The following is a 22,489-nucleotide window of genomic DNA, read 5'->3' as shown; positions in this document are numbered from 1 at the left end:
GGAAGATCAAAACATCATCTCAGAATGTCATAAAATCCTAGTAGGTTTAGAGTCTTGTAAGGTTTCTTTTCAAAAACGAACTTGTAATATTGCAGCTGATAAGCTCGCAAAGTTTGCTAGAATTAGTGTTAGGAACCAAACCTGGTTAGACGCTCCTCCAGGAATTATTGTTGAAGTCTTAGATTCAGAAAGTAGGTACTGAGTCAGATTGTAGACTGTGTTCTGCGTTCTGTTGGTTGTGTTTTGTCTGTTTGTACTTTTGTTTTAATTTCAATAAATCTTCTTCTTTGCTTAAAAAAAAAAAAAAAGTTGTTGATGATGATTAAAAAAAAATGTTGAGGTGCAAAAGAAAAAGAAAAAAAAAAGTTTAACCAGTCCCACTTAGCCCAGTTAATATATTTTAGGACAGCCCATGAATGCTTCACATCGTTCCATCCTTTTAACCTGCAACCTACTGCATGTAAACAATTCGACATCTTTTGTCGCGAACTCCACCAAAAATGAGACTAGATCATCACTTTCCCTAAAAAAACATACCAAGTCTTCTTCCTTTCATTCCCACTAGATTTGATGTAACAAACGATGAAAACAAAATCGAAACCCTAGAATTTCATTTCTCATCATTCAATCTCTAAAAAAATCGTGTCAGTATTCATAAACAGAAACATATCTATTACAATTGTATTCAACAATGGCTCCATTTTCAATCCTTACTAAATCAACTACCTTTATCAAAACCCTAAACCCTAATTCATTTAGGACTATCTCTACATTCAAGTACCTCTGTCAAGAACCACAAATAGCTGAACCATTGGTTCCTTCTTCTTCTCCAACTCCACTGCCACCAAATCCATCTTCAGGTAGTCCACTGTACCAACAAGACAATTGGAGAACTGCTAATTCTAAACCAAACCCAGGTTTATTTGGTCCTTCGTTGCCAGCATTGGGTACACTTCAAGGAGGTCCATCATCTAAATTACAAGCATATTCACAAACCCTAGATGGTACACAACTTCTGAATGTATTTGCTGAATGGATAACATCACATAGATGGGATGATATGATTCAGTTGTTTGAGTTTTGGGTTCAGTGTTTGGATTCAGATGGGAAATTTAATAAACCTGATGTTAATTTGTATAATCATTATTTGAGGGCTAAACTTATGGCTAATGCTTCACCTAGAGATCTTTTGGATCTTGTTGCAAAGTTGGATGATTATAAGGTTCTGCCCAACACTGCATCTTTTAATTTCGTTTTGAAAGCAATGCATGAAGCTAGAGAAGCTAAAGCTGCTGAGAAATTGCTGCAACGGTACGACTAAATCAATGGTCCTTTTGTTGTATTAAATATTTGTTGATTCTTCTCTGTAGTTCCGTACAGTATAGTCGCTCGATGAAATGGTTTCTGATTGCATTCATCTTTGCTCTAACTTGGAAAAAAATAGTCCCTTGTTGTTGTTACAAAGAAATGGTTTCTCTTTAGTTATTTATATCTTCCGTCCGTGCATAAGATATAAACAATTACAATATGACCCTTAGAATTCCTAGATTGCATGATCGCTTGTCTATTGGAAAATGTGCTAACCATTAATTCACACTACCTGGAAGAATATGCCATGCTACCATCACTTCACTACCACAGCGCACCATGTCACTAGCTCATTAAGGCCCTCAACACTTCAAGACCTTTACCTTAGCTAGGCCCACGTGGCAACTACCAGAATGACATTGGCACCACTGATTTAAGAACAACGGAACTGAGAAAATTTATTTTTCTATTCAATTGAAATCACCAGAAAAGAAATGTTGCTAGTAAGTGCAGATCACAGTTACGGTGTCTAGCCATGGACTCTGTAGTTGATATTTGGATAACTTCAGCTACTTAGAAAGTGGGCAATGTTTTCCAATATAAAGTTTGAGATACCGAGCAGTGAGAGGATGATATTGTCGACACGTTAGACATATCTATCAAGAATCCTTTCAACCCAAAAGTATGTAAAAGTTACTAAATATGGTGAAAAGATCCCTCGGCAATCTAGTTTGTTAAAAATATAAAAACACTACGATGTTATTATGATAAATGAATTGAACTAGGTTATATCCCAGCCCAACTGAAGTAAGAATATAAGATAAAATTCTTTGTATGCTGCGGCTGGAGAAAGGTGCCAAAGTGGATGACGGAGATAGGCGCTGGCGCTGATTAGCTTTGGGTTTGTAGTTTAGCAAGTAGTGGATGATTTAGGACCTGACAGATTGGCTAGATTGACCAATTATATCGCTTTTTTATGGATTTCTATATGGAGCTTTGGTATATTTGAATGGAATCTTAGAAACAATTCTGTATGGCAATAGTAGTAAAGAACCCCCGGAAGAAAGACTGTTATCTCGCATATCTGAACTCATTTAGAAGTTAAGACTGAAGTAGAATCAACTAATTTTCTAATAAAAGAATGTAGAAACTAATGGAGCTAATTGAGACAGGTGCTGAAATGGTGGCAGAGTTCGTGATGGAGCTTTTAGCTTTGGACTTTTAGCTTAGAAGTTAATGGAAGATTTGAGTCTTGGTAGATTGGATGGAAATTATGGAATTCTGTAAACTATTTTGTATTGAGACGATAGTAGTTGTTGGTATTTTGCATAGGTTAATAGTTTTCAACATATTTTTTTTTTGGTTGTTGTTACCATATGGGTTAATATCACTTTCGTTTACTACCAATAGAGGGTATTGTGTTTAGAGTATTGTGTTTAGAGGGTATTGTGTTTCGTGCCTTTCGCGATATTAGTCTGATGTCCATATTTACTATTAGGCCACAAATATATATCCAATGTATAAACGCTCTCAACCCGTGAACTAAGGATATGTCTAGGTAAGGAGGGTCGTCCCAACTTTTTTGATATATGATGGTTATCATTGTACTCAATTCCAATAAATATGCATGTCTTTGATACTTCCATTTTAGTTGTTTTTGGTATCACAAACTTATAAGGTGTGTGCCACTTGTAATCTCAAACCCTATTATATAAGATGTGTACGTCGATCTGTACTCTAGCTAGCTATATGATGGTTTGTTTCTTTGATTGATGGACATCAGAATGCTGCAGACAGGAAAAGAATCTATGCCTGACGATGAATCATACAAATTGGTTACTGAGATGCTATTTTCGGTTAATCAAACTGATGATGCCTTAAAGTATATAGACATTACTTTGAGCTCCGGTAACATGGTTTCGCCGAAAGTGTTCACTGAATGCGTGAAGAGTTGTGTTAGATTGGGAAGATTGGATACCTTGGCATCCATCATTGAGAGGTGCAAGGTATGGAAGTATTGATTGATTAGCCGACAAGTTTTATATCTTTTGTTCTATATTGTATGTCAGGTTTTTTTAAGTGGTTGTGGTCATTTCGTGTTATAAATTTTCATTTGTTGGTGTTATCAGAAAATGGATCAAAACAAAGCTTTATGTCCTCAGTGGAACATGTGTAACCTCATTGTTGATGTTGCATTGCAAGAGGATAATAGCAAACTAGCTTTCTACGGATTGGAGTTTTTAGCCCGGTGGATTACTCGCGGCGAAGCTGCAAGACCTCCTGTTTATCTCTCTGTTGATGAAGGATTGGTAATGCCGGCACTTGGAACCGCTAGTAGAACCTTCGATAAGACATTGATTGATGCATCATGGGCTGTCCTACGGCGTTCATTACGAAACAATAGGGCTCCTAGTGCTGAATCTTACCTTGGTAAAATCTCTGCATATTCATCATTGGGAAACTTACAAAGGGCTTTTGCTACCCTACATGAGTTCGAATCTGTATATGGTGGAGATTCTAATACAGAAGCAGCTGAGAATTTTTTCTCTCCGTTTACTTCTTTATCCCCGCTTGTTATGGCGTGCTCAAAGGGTGGCTTTGAGACATTGGACTCGGTAATTCCATCCTTTCATCTTTAGTCAGCTCCCCAATTTAGCTTCATCAGTATCTTTCTATTTCCCTAACTGTAGCAAGGATTTCCTAGTCACAGGTTTCTTTTAGCGAGTAGATCTGTTTTCCTGCTTATGCCTTTTACAGTACTTGTTATATCTTTCAAGACATCATATAAGATTGTATTTTTCTCCAGAAAAGCATGCTTAAATATTAGCAGATATTCACATGATTTACTTTTCTTTCTTAGTTGATCCAATTATGAAGGATAAGTTACTGAGTTAGTAGGACAATTAAATGGTAGATGCTGACATAACGGAGCAGTGGTCCACATCATCTAGAGTATGAAAGGAAATGCACTATCATGGACATTTGATTGTAGTATAGGCATGTGCCACTTTTGAAGCGCACGGCCACGTTGGAATAGTGGTCGGTGTGCTAGCTAGCAGAAGTTGAGATTGTGTTTCTCATTTCTGACTCGGTGCAAACATTTATTTGGGTTGATGTTGATCCTTTGCCCATGAAGGAACTATGGATTTTCTTTTTCTCTGTCATGTTTTTGGTTAGGTATATATATATTGCTACTGTGCCTTGTTTGATGAATTATTATCTTATCAAAAAATAAAATGTCAACACTTTGTACCTGCCGCAAGTGGTGTATCATGTGCGCTGAGTTTTGAACAATTGGTGTCTACTATGGTTTGTTGTTATAATGCTTATAGGTTTTTTTGCCTTTTAAAATATACAGGTATATTTTCAATTGGAGAATTTGAGCCGTGCTGAACGACCTTACAAATCTGTTGCTGCTCTCAACTGTGTCATATTAGGTTGTGCAAACATATGGGACCTTGACCGCGCCTATCAGACGTTCGAGTCCATTAGTGGTTCTTTTGGATTGACTCCTGATATCCACTCATACAACGCTCTCATGTGTGCATTTGGGAAGCTCAAAAAGGTTGGGCCATTTGGCATACATATTCTTTTTAATTATATGATACGTAATAAAAGCATTTCTCTCTGCATTTACTTTCATCTCCTCCTACTTCATAGCAGCCTCATCCTGTAAGTGCACTGAAAGTTGATCTTTTACTTTGGCAGACACCCGAAGCTTCAAGTATATTTGAGCACTTAACAGGTTTGGGTATGAAACCCAATGCAACGTCTTATACAATGCTTGTAAATGCTCATCTCATCAACCGCGATCCAAAGGCTGCTGTCTCAGTAGTCGATGAAATGGTTCTTTCTTTCTCCTTATGATTGCTCAACCCCAATGTTTTCTATGTTAACGATTCTGTAGTGAGTAGTGACTAACGGTTGGGATACCTACTCATCTTGCAGGTTAATGCTGGACATGTACCCTCCAAACAGTTACTAAAAGATATTAGGAGGCGATGTGTTCGAGAGTTTGACAACGAGAGCAATGACCAGGTGGAGGCCTTCGCGAGAAAGTTTGGGATAAGAATGGGTCCTGAGAGTCGCCAAAACATGCTGTTTAATCTATCATATAGCAGTATGAAGGGGCTAACTGAGGTTCTAGCCCGTCCCACTTAACTTGATTCATTTTTAGTAGAGCAGATTTGTACTAAATTAGATTTTAGCCCTATTTTATTTGTTGTTAGCCCATGTAATAAGCAACAATACTTTATTTTCAGCTCATTTATTTTCAATTCAACTGTCATATATTTCAGCTCATTCACAGGAAACATGTAGAAGCCTTATTTCTCCCCCAAGTCACTAATAATCTTTTTTTTTTTTATTAAAAAAGAGATACATTTATTCATCATCAACAGAAAGGAGTTTACAAATATTGGATGGAAGCCTGGCAACAAGCTGGGTCAATCCCTTTTTGGATAACACCTATCCTATGAAAAAGGAAATCTCCAACAGAAACATTCTTATCATGACTGGACATATAATTTAGTAGCCGTTTCAGGAACTCTACAGTATCACTTCCTAACCCACCCAAGATAGTAAAGGCAAGAACACCAAACCCTAGCCTCTGACTTGTACATTTCTCAAGGTACTTGGCCCTTTTCTTTAAAATCGCGTTATCAATTGCTCGTCCAAGAACAAAATTACGCTCCCAGTCACCCGTGAAAGGGTAAACACCCGTAACATCCAAGCACATGTCATGACCATTGTCCCACCCATATACAAGGATATCTGCGGGACATAAGGATACTCCATTGTCAGCGAGGAGCCCCAAATCCACTTCTTTCCTGGCTGGAACACACGCTCGATAACAAATGTCCGCATAAGTATCACGGACAAGATCATGCATGTATTTGATCCCTACTCCCTTATTGCAGTGCAAGGCATGATCCCCAAATATATCCATACCTTTGCCACAGCTAGAGCACAAATCTCCATCCTCAAAAAGGGGAATCCCAAGTCTATACTGTAAAACAACACGAAACTGTCTTGCACCAATTGTTTGATTAAGCCCATCAATAGGAGTCGCCATCAAGTAATCCTGAGCATGCTTGACTCTATTACTCTGCCAAAGAGCTGAATCACGCGCAGTCATAACAAACTGGGTGGATATATTCCTCTTCACCGCATCAAAATATTTGATTGCCAAGGAGCTCATAGAGTGGGGGGATATATCATCAATGCACAATGAAGAATCATTAATACCACATACCTGTTTGTAGAGGGCTAGGGCGTGCTCAAAACTGGGGCTTGGACCAGGCACCTTTGCATTTCTCAAAATGTTAACCTGTTGAGATCTAGTCTGAAAGTAAGAAGCCAAATAGCAGTACTGCATCGTGTCCTCCATAGTGTACACACCCAAACCTCCATCCTTGAGGGGAGAGCGTAGCTAACCTCTGCTGCAAAAGACCAAAGCCCGACCCATCTCCAGTAACCAACAGCCTAAGGTACTGCTTAAGGTAATCGTCAAAGACCACCTGTGACTCGTCCAAATACTCAGGCTTAGTAGTCCGCATGGCAAAATACATCCTAGAGACACCAGAACAATTTCTTAGCAGAAGTAACTCCCCCCGAGGATCCTTCAGTTTCTGTAGAGCCTCCATCAAAGCAATAGTCTTATTGACTCTCCCAACCACCAAATCTCTGCAAAACTGAGGATCCAAACTAACCGGTCCACCCAATAACTTAACACCAATAGGAGGCCGGCGGATTACGGGAGGAAAAACTCCCCTAGCTAGGGTTCTGCTATCAACGGAACGCCAAAAAAAGCTATGTTTTAGAGACGTTGAGGTGTAGGCCCAGAGAAGCCCCATCTAGCTGAATAATTTCCAAGGCTTTGGAAACCATCAGCGTATCTCCAACAATAGTCCCATCATCTAAATACCAAGTATGGAGATCCAAAGTGCAAAGTTCTGCAATTTTGCGGATAATGGGGTGTAAAGTCAGAGCAAATAACATGGGCTCGAGCGGGTCCCCTGTTGTACACCCTGCGCTGACAAAAGCGTCTTATCCATATAATAAAGTTGAGCAGGGGTTGCGTAACAGAACGCTACCCACCTAGAAACGACTACACGTAGATAACGACTACACGTATGTCATAACTATAGTCATTTGTTACAATTTGATTTATGAAGGACAAACTCATATATTCCCAAATTATTATGGATCTTGTTGGGCTGTCGTCCGCCCCGTGATTTGCGGGACTATGTGCTGTTTGCCCCGTGATTTGTGGGACTATGTGTTGTTTGGTCTCCTTCCATGTAGTTGTGTTGGAGATTGTGTTGCGCAATTTGATGTATTTTTTGTTTGATTTCTTTAATCATCTCAGCTATATACTAAGGTGGTTGAGTATCAATTTCAGGGAACCACAATAGGTTTTCGAGTCTGTTTCGAATTGTACCTTTCTATTACCATTCAAGATACTATTAGCTGATACATGTGTATCTTCCTCTCCCCGGGAACTAGTAATCCTGAAGATGGATTGAGGATATAATTATGATTTATGAGGGATTACTGATGTAAAACATTATTCCTATAGAAGGAAAATAGATTTTGAGGTTTGAGAAACCAAACCAAAAGCTATAAATAGGGACGTTTAGCTCATAACTAAACATATCTAGAAAGTGTGGTTTGACACCTAGTTAACACACATACCTTGAGAAAAGTTTGTGAGACAATTAAATATTATAAAAGCAAGCTTAGCAAACAGTTTAAGGTTGATCCACTGTTTAGAGAGACTGTGAACGTAACAAAGAGAGAATTGTAACAGTTTTCTTGTTCATAATCTATAAAAGATATTTTTCTTCGAATCACTTTCTTGTGGGTGTTGTGTTTTCTAGTTTTAGTTTATTATTATTCTGTCTAGTTTTGGAAGAAGAAGAAGAAGAAGAAGATGACGAAAAGAAGAAAGCGAGATTCTTAAGAGTTCTGCTTCAACTAAACTTCACGGTAAGAATCTGAAAGTTGATTTTCGTGTTGATATTCCACTTTACGATGGGAGTGTCGATGTAGATAAATTGGATGATTGGATTGAACGTCTAGAGACATATTTTTTCTTTCTTTGAATACGGTTCAAACGAAAAGATTGCTTTCACGACATCGAAGCTACAAAAGCATGCTCTAACCTGGTGGAAATCTTATAAAAGACAAAACCTAGGTAAGGGGGTATTATCATGGAAAAGATTCAAGGAAGTTGTAAGGAAACAGTTTTATCCAGTTGGCTACCTTGAGGAAAGATGGTTCAAGACTTCAAGTGGTACAATTTGAAGCAGTGCTACAACCAAACTGTGCAAGAATATACTTCAGAATTTCAGAATCAAGCTATTATTTTGGATTTAGACATGGAAGATCATGTTATCTATATGAAGTATATTTGCGAGTTCCATGAGTATATACGGAAGGAGTTGAAAATGTTTTCGGTGGATACTATCTCCGAAGCAAGCATAAAAGCTAATGCCATTGAAGGAAGGCATATAAAATTTGATGTTGAGGGTAACACTAAGGGGAAGTCTGGAGGTTCCATCGCTAAAGGAGATGAAAGGAGCAAAGAGGATAGGAAGTCTAAACACAAAGAAGGTTGGATTTGCACTCATTGCAAACAAACATGACATATTGTCGACAAGTGTTGGATGAAGTATCATAATCTAAAACCAAAAGGGTTGCAGAAGAGAGAAGCCACGATGGAAACACTAGTCGCACAAGCTCCAATAGAAGTCCAAGGACTAACAAAACCCAACTCAAAGCTCTCTCTTATGGCAGGAATAAAAGAAGGACCTTTAAAAGATGACCTGAGAGAACGACTCTTCACAGTCAAGATGCAGGTTAAGAAAACACTTATAGATGTTGTTATTGACCCGAGAAGACAGAAGAATTTACTTTCACATTCTTTGGTACAGAAGTTGGGTTTGAAGACTTTCAAAACATCCGAAACCCTATCCTTTAGGGTGGCTTCAAAAGGAAGGTGGGCTACAAGTTGCAGAGCAGTGTACGCTCAAGTTTGCTTTTGATGAGTCATACATTGATGAGGTTACATGCGAAGTGGTTCCATTAGATGTTTGTCAGGTAGTAATTGGTAGTCCTTACTTGTGGGATCGAGATACGGTTTTACATAGGAAATACCAGAATTATACCTTTACCAAAGATGGGAAAACTTTTGTAATACGAGCTATAGACTCTCCTCTTGAGGGAGAGAGCTTGATTACATCCACTCAGGCTAAACGGTTGGTGAATGCTAGTACAAAGTTCATTCTCCTTGTGACCCGTTCTCTTGACGAGAAGCCGAGTAGAGTTTGTTTGGAAACCCTAACCAAAAAACAAGAACACGACCTAGGAAGGTTAAAGATGTTTGAACCACTATTACCTAATAATTGAGGAGATGACAAAATGATCTTTTCACATGTGGAAGACTTGTGGTTAGATAGAGAAGAACCACTTGAAGAGGAATGCATTACAGAACGAAGAGTGACTAAGACAAGACAAGAAGATAAGGACGCTTTCTGGGGAGTTGTGCATTCGGGATTAGTCAAGGGATTACATGGCCACAACTCAAAAGGAGCGAAACAATGAACATCCGAATGATTAGTCAAGGGATTCAGAATTCGGGCATTAGATTGTCATAAACCAAATGTGACCGAACATCAATTGGTGGAGTTGTGCATTAATGCTTTTTGGGAACTCTGTTCACAAAACCATGTAATATATGATGGAGAATGTGTGTGAGATTTTTTATTTCTCCAAGGTACAGCCCCGAGACATATTTTCAAGCTCTCAGCCGTGTTGCGTTGGCGCTTCAAACTTTGATCCAGGAGCCGCGTCAACTTTTCGCTCCAGAAGCCGTTCTGCTTCAACGTTTCGCTTCCAGAACCGCTCCACTTCAACGTTTCTCTCCAGGAGCCGCTTCAACGTCTCACCTCCAGAAGCCGCTCCTCTTCAACGTTTCGCTCCAGAAGCCGCTTCAACGTTCTCTCCAGAAGCCGCCACTCCTTCCTACCGAGCTTCTTCCAAGAACCGCTGCTGCTCGTTTGTTGATACCAGCCAGAGCTTCATCATAGCAATAACCACTATAAAGAATATTTCGTCCATGTGATGTTCCAAGCATCCCATCCAGGAGAGTACAATAAACTTGTATCAAATCACAGAGGCGTAGATTCAAGGTGGTACAATCAAAGTAAGCTACACTTAGGGACTGAAGCCTCTTTCAGGTTTAGAAGTTTGAATGCAGTCACCGCCTTACCAGCGAATACAATGGAAGCACATCTTCCACGAGAAAATAAGCTCAGGATAATTACACATGGGGACTTTTGTCACGCTGCTTACTCACGGGAGAGCCTGATACACCTAAAGACCAGTCATGCGCGAAGGACATGCCTAGCGGAGACAGAGCTAAGTAACTATCCTTAAACTAATGTTTTATATTTATTAGGTATATAAAATATGTTTTAAATCTCTTAGTGTTGAGACGTGAAAATTCCACAACACTCACTACTGTGTTGCCAGGAAAACTGCCTCAACACATCTCTCCTCTTAGTGTTGAGACGTGAAAATTCCTCAACACTCACCACTGTGTTGCCAGGCAAACTGCCTCAACACATTTTTCCTCTTAGTGTTGAGACGTTCGAATTCCTCAACATCACCACTGTGTTTCCAGGCAAACTGCTTCAACACATTTTTCCTCTTAGTGTTGAGACGTTCAAACTCCTCAACACTCACCATTGTGTTGCCAGAAAAACTGCCTCAACACATTCTTCCTCTTAGTGTTGAGACGTGTAAATTCCTCAACACTCACTACTGTGTTTTTAGGCATGCTTCCTAAACACATCCTTCCTCTTAGTGTTGAGACGTGTAAATTCCTCAACACTCACTACTGTGTTGCTAGGCATGCTTCTTCAACACATCCTTCCTTTTAGTGTTGAGACGTGTAAATTCCTCAACACTCACTACTGTGTTGCCAGGCATGCTACCTCAACACACCTTTCCTCTTCGGGTTGAGACGTGTAAATTCCTCAACACTCACTACTGTGTTGCTAGTCATGCTTCCTCAACACATCCTTACTCTTAGTGTTGAGACGTGTAAATTCCTCAACACTCACTACTGTATTACCAGGCATGCTGCCTCAACATACCTTTCCTCTTCGTGTTGAGACGTATAAATTCCTAAACACTCACTACTGTGCTTCCAGACATGATGTCTTAACACACCCTCCTCTTGGGGTTGAGACATGCAAATTCCTCAACACCACTATTGTGTTGTTAGGCATACTGTCTCAACACGTTTTTCCTCTTAGTGTTGAGACGTTCAAATTCCTCAACACTCACCAAGGTGTTTCCAGGCAAACTGCCTTAACACATACTTCCTTTTAGTATTGAGACGTGAAAATTCCTCAACACTCACCACTGTGTTTCCAGGCAAACTGCCTCAACACATTTTTCCTCTTAGTGTTGAGATGTTCAAATTCCTCAACAGTTACCATTGTGTTTCCAGGAAAACTGCCTCAACACATTTTTCCTCTTAGTGTTGAGACGTGTAAATTCCTCAACACTCACTACAGTGTTGCTAGGAATGCTTCCTCAACACATCCTTTTCTCTTAGTGTTGAGACGTGTAAATTCTTCAACACTCACTACTGTGTTGCTAGGAACGCTTTCTCAACACTTCCTTCCTCTTAGTGTTGAGACGTGTAAATTCCTCAACACTCACTATTGTGTTGCTAGGAATGCTTCCTCAACACATCCTTCCTCTTAGTGTTGAGACTTGTAAATTCCTCAACACTCACTACTGTGTTGCGAGGCATGCTTACTCAACACATCCTTCCTCTTAGTGTTGAGACGTGTAAATTCTTCAACACTCACTACTGTTTTGCTAGGAACGATTTCTCAACACTTCCTTCCTCTTAGTGTTGAGACGTGTAAATTCCTCAACACTCACTACTGTGTTTTCAGGCATGCTGCCTCAACACACCTTTCCTCTTCGTGTTGAGACGTGTAAATTCCTCAACACTCACTACTGTGTTGCCAGGCATGCTACCTCAACACACCTTTCCTCTTCGTGTTGAGACGTGTAAATTCCTCAACACTCACTACTGTGTTGCCAGGCATGCTTCCTATACACACCCTCCTCTTGGTGTTGAGACGTGCAAATTCCTCAACACCACTATTATGTTGTCAGGCATACTGCCTCAACACGTTTTTCCTCTTAGTGTTGAGACGTTCAAATTCCTCAACACCCACCCTGGTGTTGCCAGGCAAACTGCCTTAACACATACTTCCTCTTAGTGTTGAGACGTGAAAATTCCCCAACAGTCACCACTGTGTTTCCATGCAAACTTCCTCAACACATTTTTCCGCTTAGTGTTGAGACGTTCAAATTCCTCAACAGTTACCACTATGTTGCCAGGTAAACTGCCTCAACATATTTTTCGTCTTGGTGTTGAGACGTTCAAATTCCTCAACACTCACCACTCTGTTGCTAGGCATACTGCCTTAACACATCCTTCCTCTTAGTGTTGAGACGTGCAAATTCCTCAACACTCACTACTCTGTTGTCAGGCATACTGCCTCAACATATCCTCCTTTTAGTGTTGAGACGTACAAATTCCTCAACACTCACTACTGTGTACCGCCTCAATACATTATAGTGCTGGCGGCTCCACCTCCTCAACACTTTTCTTTGTATTCAAGGCTCTCTGCACCAACACTACATGGCACCAGTACTCCGTGGCCAAGACAGAAGGGGGCCAGCATAAAGATTGCAGACTTCTCATTCCTCTTTCCAAAGGTCAATTGAATATTCCTGGTAATATTCTCATGTCTTTCCCTTTCGATTTTTCATTCTTCTCTGTCACTATCTCATGCTTACCCCGCAACAATGACACTGTTACGTTCTAAGCACGAAACTTAATGTTGATGGTGGTTTTTAGTTCAGGGCTAAGGTTGTACATTTCCCGCATTTAATATGATGTCACTCTGAAAAGAGACAAAGCCATGTAATAGTGATGAGTGTTCAACCTCTTCACTGGCGCATTTATTGAGCAATTCAATATATTCACATGAAATTTACCCAGAATGGTGCATGTAGCAACAATCCCAGATGTTCTGTAAATTTCGGCGCCCTGCCTATATTATTCATTAATATAAGACTCACTGAATACTTTTTTGTGCTATGTTCCCTGGCTGAACCCTTAATACTGATATGACATGACAATTAATTTTCACTCGCAGCAGAGTAACATGAATTTCCTGAAGTATTGAGGTTAAGGTATTTGCATAAAAGAACTCTACAGAAAAGCATATTGTTCTCCGGCAATAAATTTAAAGAACTCTATGCAGAGTTCAATCAATTTTGTGATAACTCACGAAAATATCTTAGCCCAATTAATTTGCAAAATTAGGGTTTTACGCCTCGCGCAGTACATTAGACCTAGCTGGTCGAGACTAAACCTAGGCAAGCTAGGAAATTTATCCGCCATGTATTAGTAGGTTCAAAATCCTACCCAAAATTAGAAAACAAAAAATGAAGAGGAACTACGGTAAATAGGAGCAACGACAAAAGAGGCGTGGCCACGCCACATAGCTGGCCAATCCGCTCCAACAAGCACCGCCTATGGCCGCTGGGCACGTTCCATGTTTCTCTTGCTTCCCCCCTTTCCCATCGACCAATCAGGTCGCTCTAAATGCGCCGCACGCATATTTTAAAGTCGGGATGTAGTTGGCCATGCTCCATGTTGCTATTGCCGGCCCCCGACCAATCACGTCGCTCTAAATCCACCACACGCACACTAGAAGTGTGGCCACACTCATACTTGTTCGGCCCCTCTTTTAATCGACCAATCAGGTTGCTCTAAACCTGCTACAGTATTAAAAGAGGCAAGGTTGCGCCAGATGATCACAACGCCAAATTGGCTTTCCAAAAGTCGCGCCAATACGCTAATTGGCATGCCAAACATGCCAAATGTGTCGTTCCACTCCGGCATGCTAGTGACATGCCGAACGTGCCATGCCTCGTCAAAACGCTAATTGGCATTCCAAACATGTCGAACGTGCCACCTTTCCACAGAAGCATGCCGAACGTGGCAACGTACCATAAATAGCGCACCAACGTGCTAACCTACCTCTTGTTCGTGTCCAACACCATGATGTGCTTAGATTGGGGTTTTCTAGTTAGAAGCACGACTATGCTTTAGTCGCATTAACCAAAACCCTAATTTCCAGTTGTGGCTCAAATCACGCCACCTTGGGCCCCACAACATGCCACGAGCCATGCGGGACCCAGGAAACCCTAGGAATGGCGCCATATCATAGCCACTCATAGCAACTCTTGCTCCTGTGGCCGTTTCCATATAATGGCCTTACTACAGTTCCTTTGGCATGACTATGGCGCCGTTTGCACAAAAAGTGTCACCATGCCGCGGTCGCATGCCACACGCACCAATTAGGGTTTCGGCATGCCAAACCCTAATTTAGGCGAAGTTGCTACGCCAACCAAGCCTAATCACGTTACCCAGAGCATTGGGATTGATGTGGCAACTAGAACTAATGTTGCCAAGCCATATTCGGGTCTAACACCAATGTGCCAAAATCTAGCGGCCATGGATACGTCAGGCGCTACTTGCACCACCGTGCCACTGGCATGTGCAAACTATGCCAACCACGCCATTGTGCCATTATCAGACGCCCACAGAATGTTTCCATAATCAATGGCCACCCTTTCTCATGGGTCACAATTTTAGCCGTCCAAATTCGCCACATAATTGAAAGGCCTGTGGCAAGTCTTAGGAGACCAGCCAAGACTAGCCTAATAGCATCACGTGATATTCTCCTGTGGAAAGTCTCCTGACTTTGACCTGCCACAAATAGCAATCTGCTACACGTTTTCCACGAAAACACTCGAGACATCAAACATGTCACAAACTGGGGGATACTCATCAGGGTATTGGTCTGGCGGTTTACAGCGTGCAGCGTGCAACATGCCCATTATAAGAAAGTGTCAGAAAGCAGGGCAGTTAGTGGCGGAAATAAGTAGTGGGTGTAAACTAATCCGTCTCATTCATGATGGGAACGTGGTCTTCTGGAATTTACAAACGACCCCACTTCTCCATCACTCAATCATTCCCACTTTCTATGAGATCAAGGTGCGTTCATATGACTTGTATAAATAGGTTCTACCTATTTTCAACCAAACGGCAACAATTTTGGTTAACAACAACACAGTATCCAGAAAATACCAAAGAACTGATAGCATATATTCCGCAAGCCAGTTCCAAATTCTGATACAAGTCATAAAAAGCCACACCTTCAGAATTAACCATTCTGATCTCAACACCTTCTTCGCTTCCCTCCATAAGACCAACCCTTCTCCTTCACTTTGTGACCGAAGCAAGACTAGAACGGCCATTTCTAGGTTTAGGCCAGGATTGTACAGATTGATCTCTCGAACCTAAAGTACTCCGGCAGTGCATTTGTTTAAGGTTTAGGCTCGTTTCTCACCCATACACCCAAATTTACCAAAACCAGCAGAAACAGTTTTTACCCATAAACAACCATGACTCACAACAATAGCTAGGACCGACTCTACCAAGTATCCCAATATAGGTAAGTATCCACCAAGACTCCCAACAATAGCTAGGATCGGTTCTACCATGTATCCCAAAATATGTAAGGATCGGTTCTACAAAGACTTTCAACATAAGTCAAGATCGGTTCTACCACATATCCAAAACTAGGTAAATATCGGTTCTACCATAGCTCTCAACATAAGTCAAGATCAAATCTACCAAAAGATATTACATAGGTTCGAATTGGTCATCCAATAGTTCTTCAATGAAAATGGGACCAAAACGCCTATTGATTTCCTTTCGATTACGAAACAAGTTTCGTATATGTACTTAATTTAAAAATATGTAAGTAAACTTAGTTTCCTAGGATGAAATCGCACCTATATCCAATACACAATCGAGTAACGAATTACACAGATTATGTCGATGTCACATTTACGAAGTTCAAAAGATAAACGTTATACTTCGTAATCAAATATTCTTCCTTGACACTTTGATCATAATAAAATGACCAAGTATGATATTAAAGCATCATAAATAACCTCGCATATTATGTTTTCAATCTTAAACGACTTGAAAGAAACGATAGGAATGGAAACAAGTCAAGTCAGTATCATTAACCTCAAGTGGAAGGGTGATGTCTTCATTGTAGTTGATACGTCTACACGATCTTCAGGTCTTCAGAGTAATACTTGTATGTCTCAACATTCCTAGACTTTCTAGTCTAACCTAAATGAAGTTGTCTCTAGTACATTTAATCAAGCGACTCTGATTGAGTTTTGATACTAAAATATGCCAACCAAACTTGACATACCAACGCTTGGTGGGTTCAATCGAGCAACGCTTTAACAATCTCCCTCTTTGTCAATTTTAATGACAAAACTCTAATACATATGGACATAAACGAATTACAAAATAACTCATTCTTCATATGCATGATTCCAAGTTCAACATCACAATATCTTGCACATATTCAAAAAAAAAATGTCGTCGTTGACATTTGAATAACAAAAGATTTAATCCCCCTAAAGTAAATCTAGGTAAATATTCAATCCTATCATCTTTGTTATTCCCCTTTTGTATTATGGAAACTACACAACAAGATGATATGTGTTTCTCCCCCTTAGTCTATGCTTCACTCTTTCGTTAGATATAACGATTTAAGAACATATATCCTTTCCTAGTGATCACAAATCACTTGTTTACTCCATATATTTCTCCCCATTTTTGTCACAAAAATGACAAAGAAACGAATAAAAATAAGATCAAACCGAAAGGATCTTACAAATCCATAAGACTTGTACAACCTATAAGAGTTAAGCACGAAAGTTTCACATACCATTTTAGATAACCAATACTAAAACCGAAACTACCTAAGTAATTTGTATTAGTATGTTATCAAGGAAAAAATTGCCCGAAGAAATTTTCCCTTAGTCTGATTGATCAACCAAGATTACTTAGTTAGAAACCGAACCGATTATATACGTTTAATCGCTTTATTCGATAAGAATCAAAAGAGATTAGAATTAACTTAATTTTCCTTATCAGGTTATAATTATTCATAGAATAACTTAGACCTTATTTTAGATAAGACAAAAACTAGGTTGGTTAATTAGTTTTTATTATCAAGGAATCGACTAGACTTAAATAATCGAATCATAAATTCTGACAATCCTGAACTCATATCAGAATTAACTTAGTTACTCTTATCAGGAATCAAAGAGACTAAAAAAATTGATACCAATCAATAAAGAATATAACAATTCAATAAATAAAATTGACAAAGTTTTTCTTAACCGGAATAGCGGAAACACAATAATCAATCCATACAACATAATGGAAATAATCAATTGCACCATATTTTGTTAAGAAAAATCAAAGTATATGGAATTTAATCAAGCTTTTCTTAACAAGAAAAACGGTTAACTAACTCAAAAATCGTACCTTATGTTTCGACATGACAAACTAAGATCATAATTAACTTAGTTTTCATATCAGGAAAGATTAAAATCATAATTCTTCCTTCGGTTTCCCCAACCACTCTTCCCATAAAGATTTATCATTAAGCACCAGTTCAATAAGAACTCTCCTCCTGTTAGTTGTTATTCCCTGCAAAAAAAAAAAAAAACAAAAAACAACCTTTACCAGAGAAAGGTTGAAACCGGTTTTAGCTATTACATGCCAAATCCTAAACTGAAACTCATACCTCATACGTTATGCTAAATACACAACTTATATAAAATAAACCGATAATAGCATCAATGTAAATTTCCCACATGAGTTTATCAGTATCTCTTCATGATCCTTTGATAAAGCCTACCTAAAAAGGCTATAGCTTAATCCCACTAAATCAAAAAGTCACACAAATCAGAAGAGATCACCATAGTTTGAAGCCGGAAATTAGGGCTAGTGAAAACCGAAATAACATCTCATAATCCGAAAGCAAAGCATAAAGATATTCATTCACACGGGCTAAGCAATCGAAACAACCATCAAAAAGAATGATACAAAGGATTTAAATAAAAGCATAATCATTCATATTATTGATAGTTTTGAATAGACTTTACACAAGTATTGAAATAAATCAATAATTGATTAGTTTATTCTTATATAAAAGGATTTGAACATCAAATTTCTTCATAGTGCTTTGATATTTTTCTTTTAATAGGAATAATTCTTCGAATTCCTTGAAGTGATCCTTGATCAAAATATAGTTCCTCAACTTTGAGCAAATCAGGCTCTCCCTCATTTAATCTCTTTAGAATAATTTCTTGTTGTTTGACAAGATGATCTTGAACAAATAGAGATTTTTCAAGGGAACGCTTCAACACCATGACGTCTAACTTTTTTCTGCACAGGTACGTGCCATTTTGTGGAACTCTTTTTCATAATCGATCATGGAATAAGATGAATCGATATTATTGCAAGAAGCTACTCTGATTCCGTCTAGACTAATAGGATTGGAGTACAAGCAGGAATTGAAAGCCATCTTTTCAGCATACCTTTCTGAAACCCTTGTTGAGAGTTTTGCATGATAATCTTTATTATACATAACTCTTGTTCTAAGAGATATAGACAACTTTTTCTCCTTATGATATTGTAAGTGATAAATTGTTCTTAATAATATCAACAATTTCCGAAAAGCTTGGTCACAAATTATGGAAGGTAATTATATTCTTAACCAAAATAAAAAGAACCAAAACTTTTATATCATGGTTTTTAAGAAAATGTCTTCTTGTGAATATTTTCCTTATAACTCGCAAGCTTTTTGACTAATTATCCATATACACCAAACTCATCAAAATAAACTTTTGGGACCTATATGAGTTAGTGTATGAATTTGAGAAACTGGGTATCCGAATGAGACAGACTAGTTGGAGAGTTTCAACTTATCTGTTCTCTTAGAATCATTTATTTATTTGTAGGATATACCAAACTTATCATACAAAAGACTATCATCAAGATATGTAGGTAATACCTTATGTAAAGAGGTGCTAGTGGGTTGACAATATTCCTTATTTTTCTGTTCTTCATCCATCTTTGGTACCCACTTCCATATTTTGTTAGGTTTGTGATATTCTTGCAACTTATGTGTTACTTCCATTTGATATCCCTTCTGTTAGAGCACTGCTCGGTCGAACTCGCGAGCATTGTTATCTCAAGCTTGTTGTCAAGTTTAGTTGCCAAAACTATAAGTCTTGATTTCTAGTCTACTTATAGCTATGTCTCATATTAGGATAGAATGTGTAGTTGAGTATTAGACTTCACGACGTTCATCGATTGAAGACGAAGAACTACTATGGGGAGCTTGTGGAACTTCATCAACAAAAGGTATATAGAGACTTGAACTCATCTATCACTCATAAGTCTATTTCTATTGTATATCCTATTGAAACAAAATTCGTATAGCTATATAAACTTTACATTATACGCGTTTGATATTTCGAGCTGAATTTAACTCGCTTACATATTTATCGAAATATGTGTTGGTAAGCTTTCTCTTTAACCAAGTTTATTTTTATTCTTGACGAAAGTCAAAAGATAATCAAGTGAAAATCGCCTGGTAACTCTTACATGATTTGTGTGAGACAGTCATTTGATGTAGACTTGGAATGTTTCGTATTGATCTATTGATCACTTGAAAATTGCTTTGAAGCTAATAGTTTGTGTGAGATAGCTATTCCCGTATTCCAAGAATGTTTCAATGATTAAGATGGAGTTTAGAACGATTAACCATTGATTGGATATAATAAAATATGCGGACTTGTATGCTAACTGTTGCAAGTTATTCAAAGTCTGGGAACCATAGTATGCATACTGGTTTGATAGTTGAAGCACGAGAACCATAATATGCATACCCGTATGCATAACGGCTGAGAAGATGAAGCCCGAGAATTCAACTGAGGTTGGTCACATACAACAGTATGCATACCCGTTTGCATACTGGCGAACCCAGACCAAGTCCGAAACCCTAAGTATGCGTACCCGTTTGCATACTTGAGTGGGTTAAGTTGTAAAATCGATTGTTCATGAACAAATATATTTATATATTAAGGAATGAAATCTTTTACAAACTGTGGCTATAATCTTTTTCTTCAATTTTTTCTTGTATACTTCTATGAGAATATAAACAATTGAACAACTCCATAGCTAGTTTCATTTGAGTCATTTAAACTAGTTCTGATTAAGATGAATAAGGTTGATATGAAAGTGTTCATATGGCTAACTTCAATTAACTATTGTTGATCCAACTATGTGCACACGTTTAGGTATTGTTACTCATACCTAAATGAAGACACGTTCAATTGTGTATAACAAGCTAAGTTCGATCTAACGGTTGAAAGATATTAGCTTGACTCTAATCAGGTTTTCATCTAACGGTTAATATTGAGTGCTTTGTTACCAAGGTATCATTGATTGCAAACCCTGATTTGAAGACTATATAAAGGAGAACACTAGCAACTGGTAAACCTAATCCCTACACCTCATGTGTGATACTAGTTGCGACTAGAGTCGATTCTCCTTTAACCTAGGTTTTTCCTAATACCATTATAGGTTAACGAATTAAAGACTTCATTGGGATTCTGAAGCCAGACCCAACTATTTTCTCTGTAGTTGCGTGTTCTGATCTTACTTTGTTCTATCGTGTTGAGTATTATCTTCCTTATGATTTGATCGAGATTTAATCTCCGATAGGCATGATAAAAAATAGTCACAAACATCTTCGTCTCATCGTTTGTGATTCCAGAATATCTTGTTTCCATGCAGATAGGCATGATAATAACTCTCCATGCAGATGTTATTACTGCTGAAGCAATGGTCATGTTGAGAGAAGATGTCGTTTTCGTTTGTGGAATGAAAAACTTCATAACATTCTTATCTGGATGTCTAAGGAAGTAATCAAACCAACTTCTCATATTACTGGTCTTAATTGTCCAACTCTCAGACAAGCAAAGTGTTGTGATGAGCCAAGTCTTTCCTGTAAAGATAACAGAAGGGTCTTCTACAATTGTAAAAAGAATTGTGTTATACGGACCAATGACTGTCCTTCAAACTTTTCTTCCGAGACTAGAGGAAGTGTTGGATCAAAAACGTCATTTGTTCATGAGCATATTCATATCAATAATCGTGTTTCGGAACTAAAGACCAGTATAAACAAACTCAAGCACATCATTAAGAAGGCAAGGAAGGTAGCCCCTTCAGGTACCTCTTGTCCTCCTCTTTTCAATTCTCTTGAGACTAAATCTATTGACTTTTCTGAAGATTTTCAAGAAAGAAAAGGGGAAAATATCAATAACCTTAATGAGCTATATGCTCGTCAAATTACAACTTGACTGCTTTCAAGTGAGCATCCTCTTTGAGACCAGGTGAGGATGCTCATAATACTCAAGAATTTTTTCTTCTTGACAAAGTGCTCTTTATTGTATCTGTTTTTCGATTTAAGCTTAAAATGACCATGTTATTATTGAGACTTGCTCCGGTTTATTGTTACTTAATGTAATATATTTGATCAATAACTCTTGAGAATATTCTCTTTGTTGTTTACCTTGAAAACCCTTGTTTTTCTTCCTAATGACAGTTGATTTGTTGATTTCAACAATTACCTTGTGCTCACTTCTAAGATAAGTTGTTCTGTCATTAGAATATGTTTTTATCAAAACATATTTTTAAATAGGCTCCATTGTCTTCTTGGTTTTTGAGCGTGGCTCATAATCACGGTCGTTTGTGCACCCGACCCTTACCGAACGTAAACGAGTAACCCTAGGGTTTCCCTATGAAGCACTTTTATATATGTTATGGTTTTCCTCTTCTCCTGATACGTACACGTTCCGTAACTTCAAGATTTATCTTGAATTTTTTGTGGTGTGCACAATGATTGATGCAAAAAGGAACACAAAGTTGAAAATGGCAAGGTTATTGAGTTTCAAGAGAACCTTGTTTTCATAACTTGTTATCATGTCGTTGATCATGAAAACAAACTTCCAGTTCAGATGTCATCTCAATTGGTGGGAATATTCTTCGAGGTTTTGGGGTCGTATGTGAACAACTTGATATTGCAACAAAGAATCTTGAATTTCTGAAAAAGGAACC

The 22,489-nt window shown here is 38.5% G+C and overlaps 1 protein-coding gene across 1 annotated transcript; it reads left to right on the top strand.

The window, feature by feature from the left end:
• Positions 1 to 493: 493 nt before the first annotated feature.
• On the top strand, positions 494 to 5,610 carry LOC113275824 (pentatricopeptide repeat-containing protein At1g26460, mitochondrial-like). The gene is made up of 6 exons (XM_026525388.1): positions 494 to 1,311; positions 3,092 to 3,314; positions 3,438 to 3,923; positions 4,667 to 4,873; positions 5,017 to 5,154; positions 5,257 to 5,610. Exons 1-6 carry the CDS (start codon positions 692 to 694, stop codon positions 5,467 to 5,469), a joined length of 1,887 nt encoding a protein of 628 aa, XP_026381173.1. The 5' UTR covers positions 494 to 691; the 3' UTR covers positions 5,470 to 5,610.
• The last annotated feature ends 16,879 nt before the right edge of the window (positions 5,611 to 22,489 follow it).

The sequence above is a fragment of the Papaver somniferum genome, chromosome 4 (genome assembly GCF_003573695.1).
Source record: "Papaver somniferum cultivar HN1 chromosome 4, ASM357369v1, whole genome shotgun sequence".
Lineage (NCBI taxonomy): Eukaryota > Viridiplantae > Streptophyta > Magnoliopsida > Ranunculales > Papaveraceae > Papaver > Papaver somniferum.
Note: the sequence above shows the minus strand (reverse complement) of the source record. Positions and strands in the feature narration are given on the sequence as shown.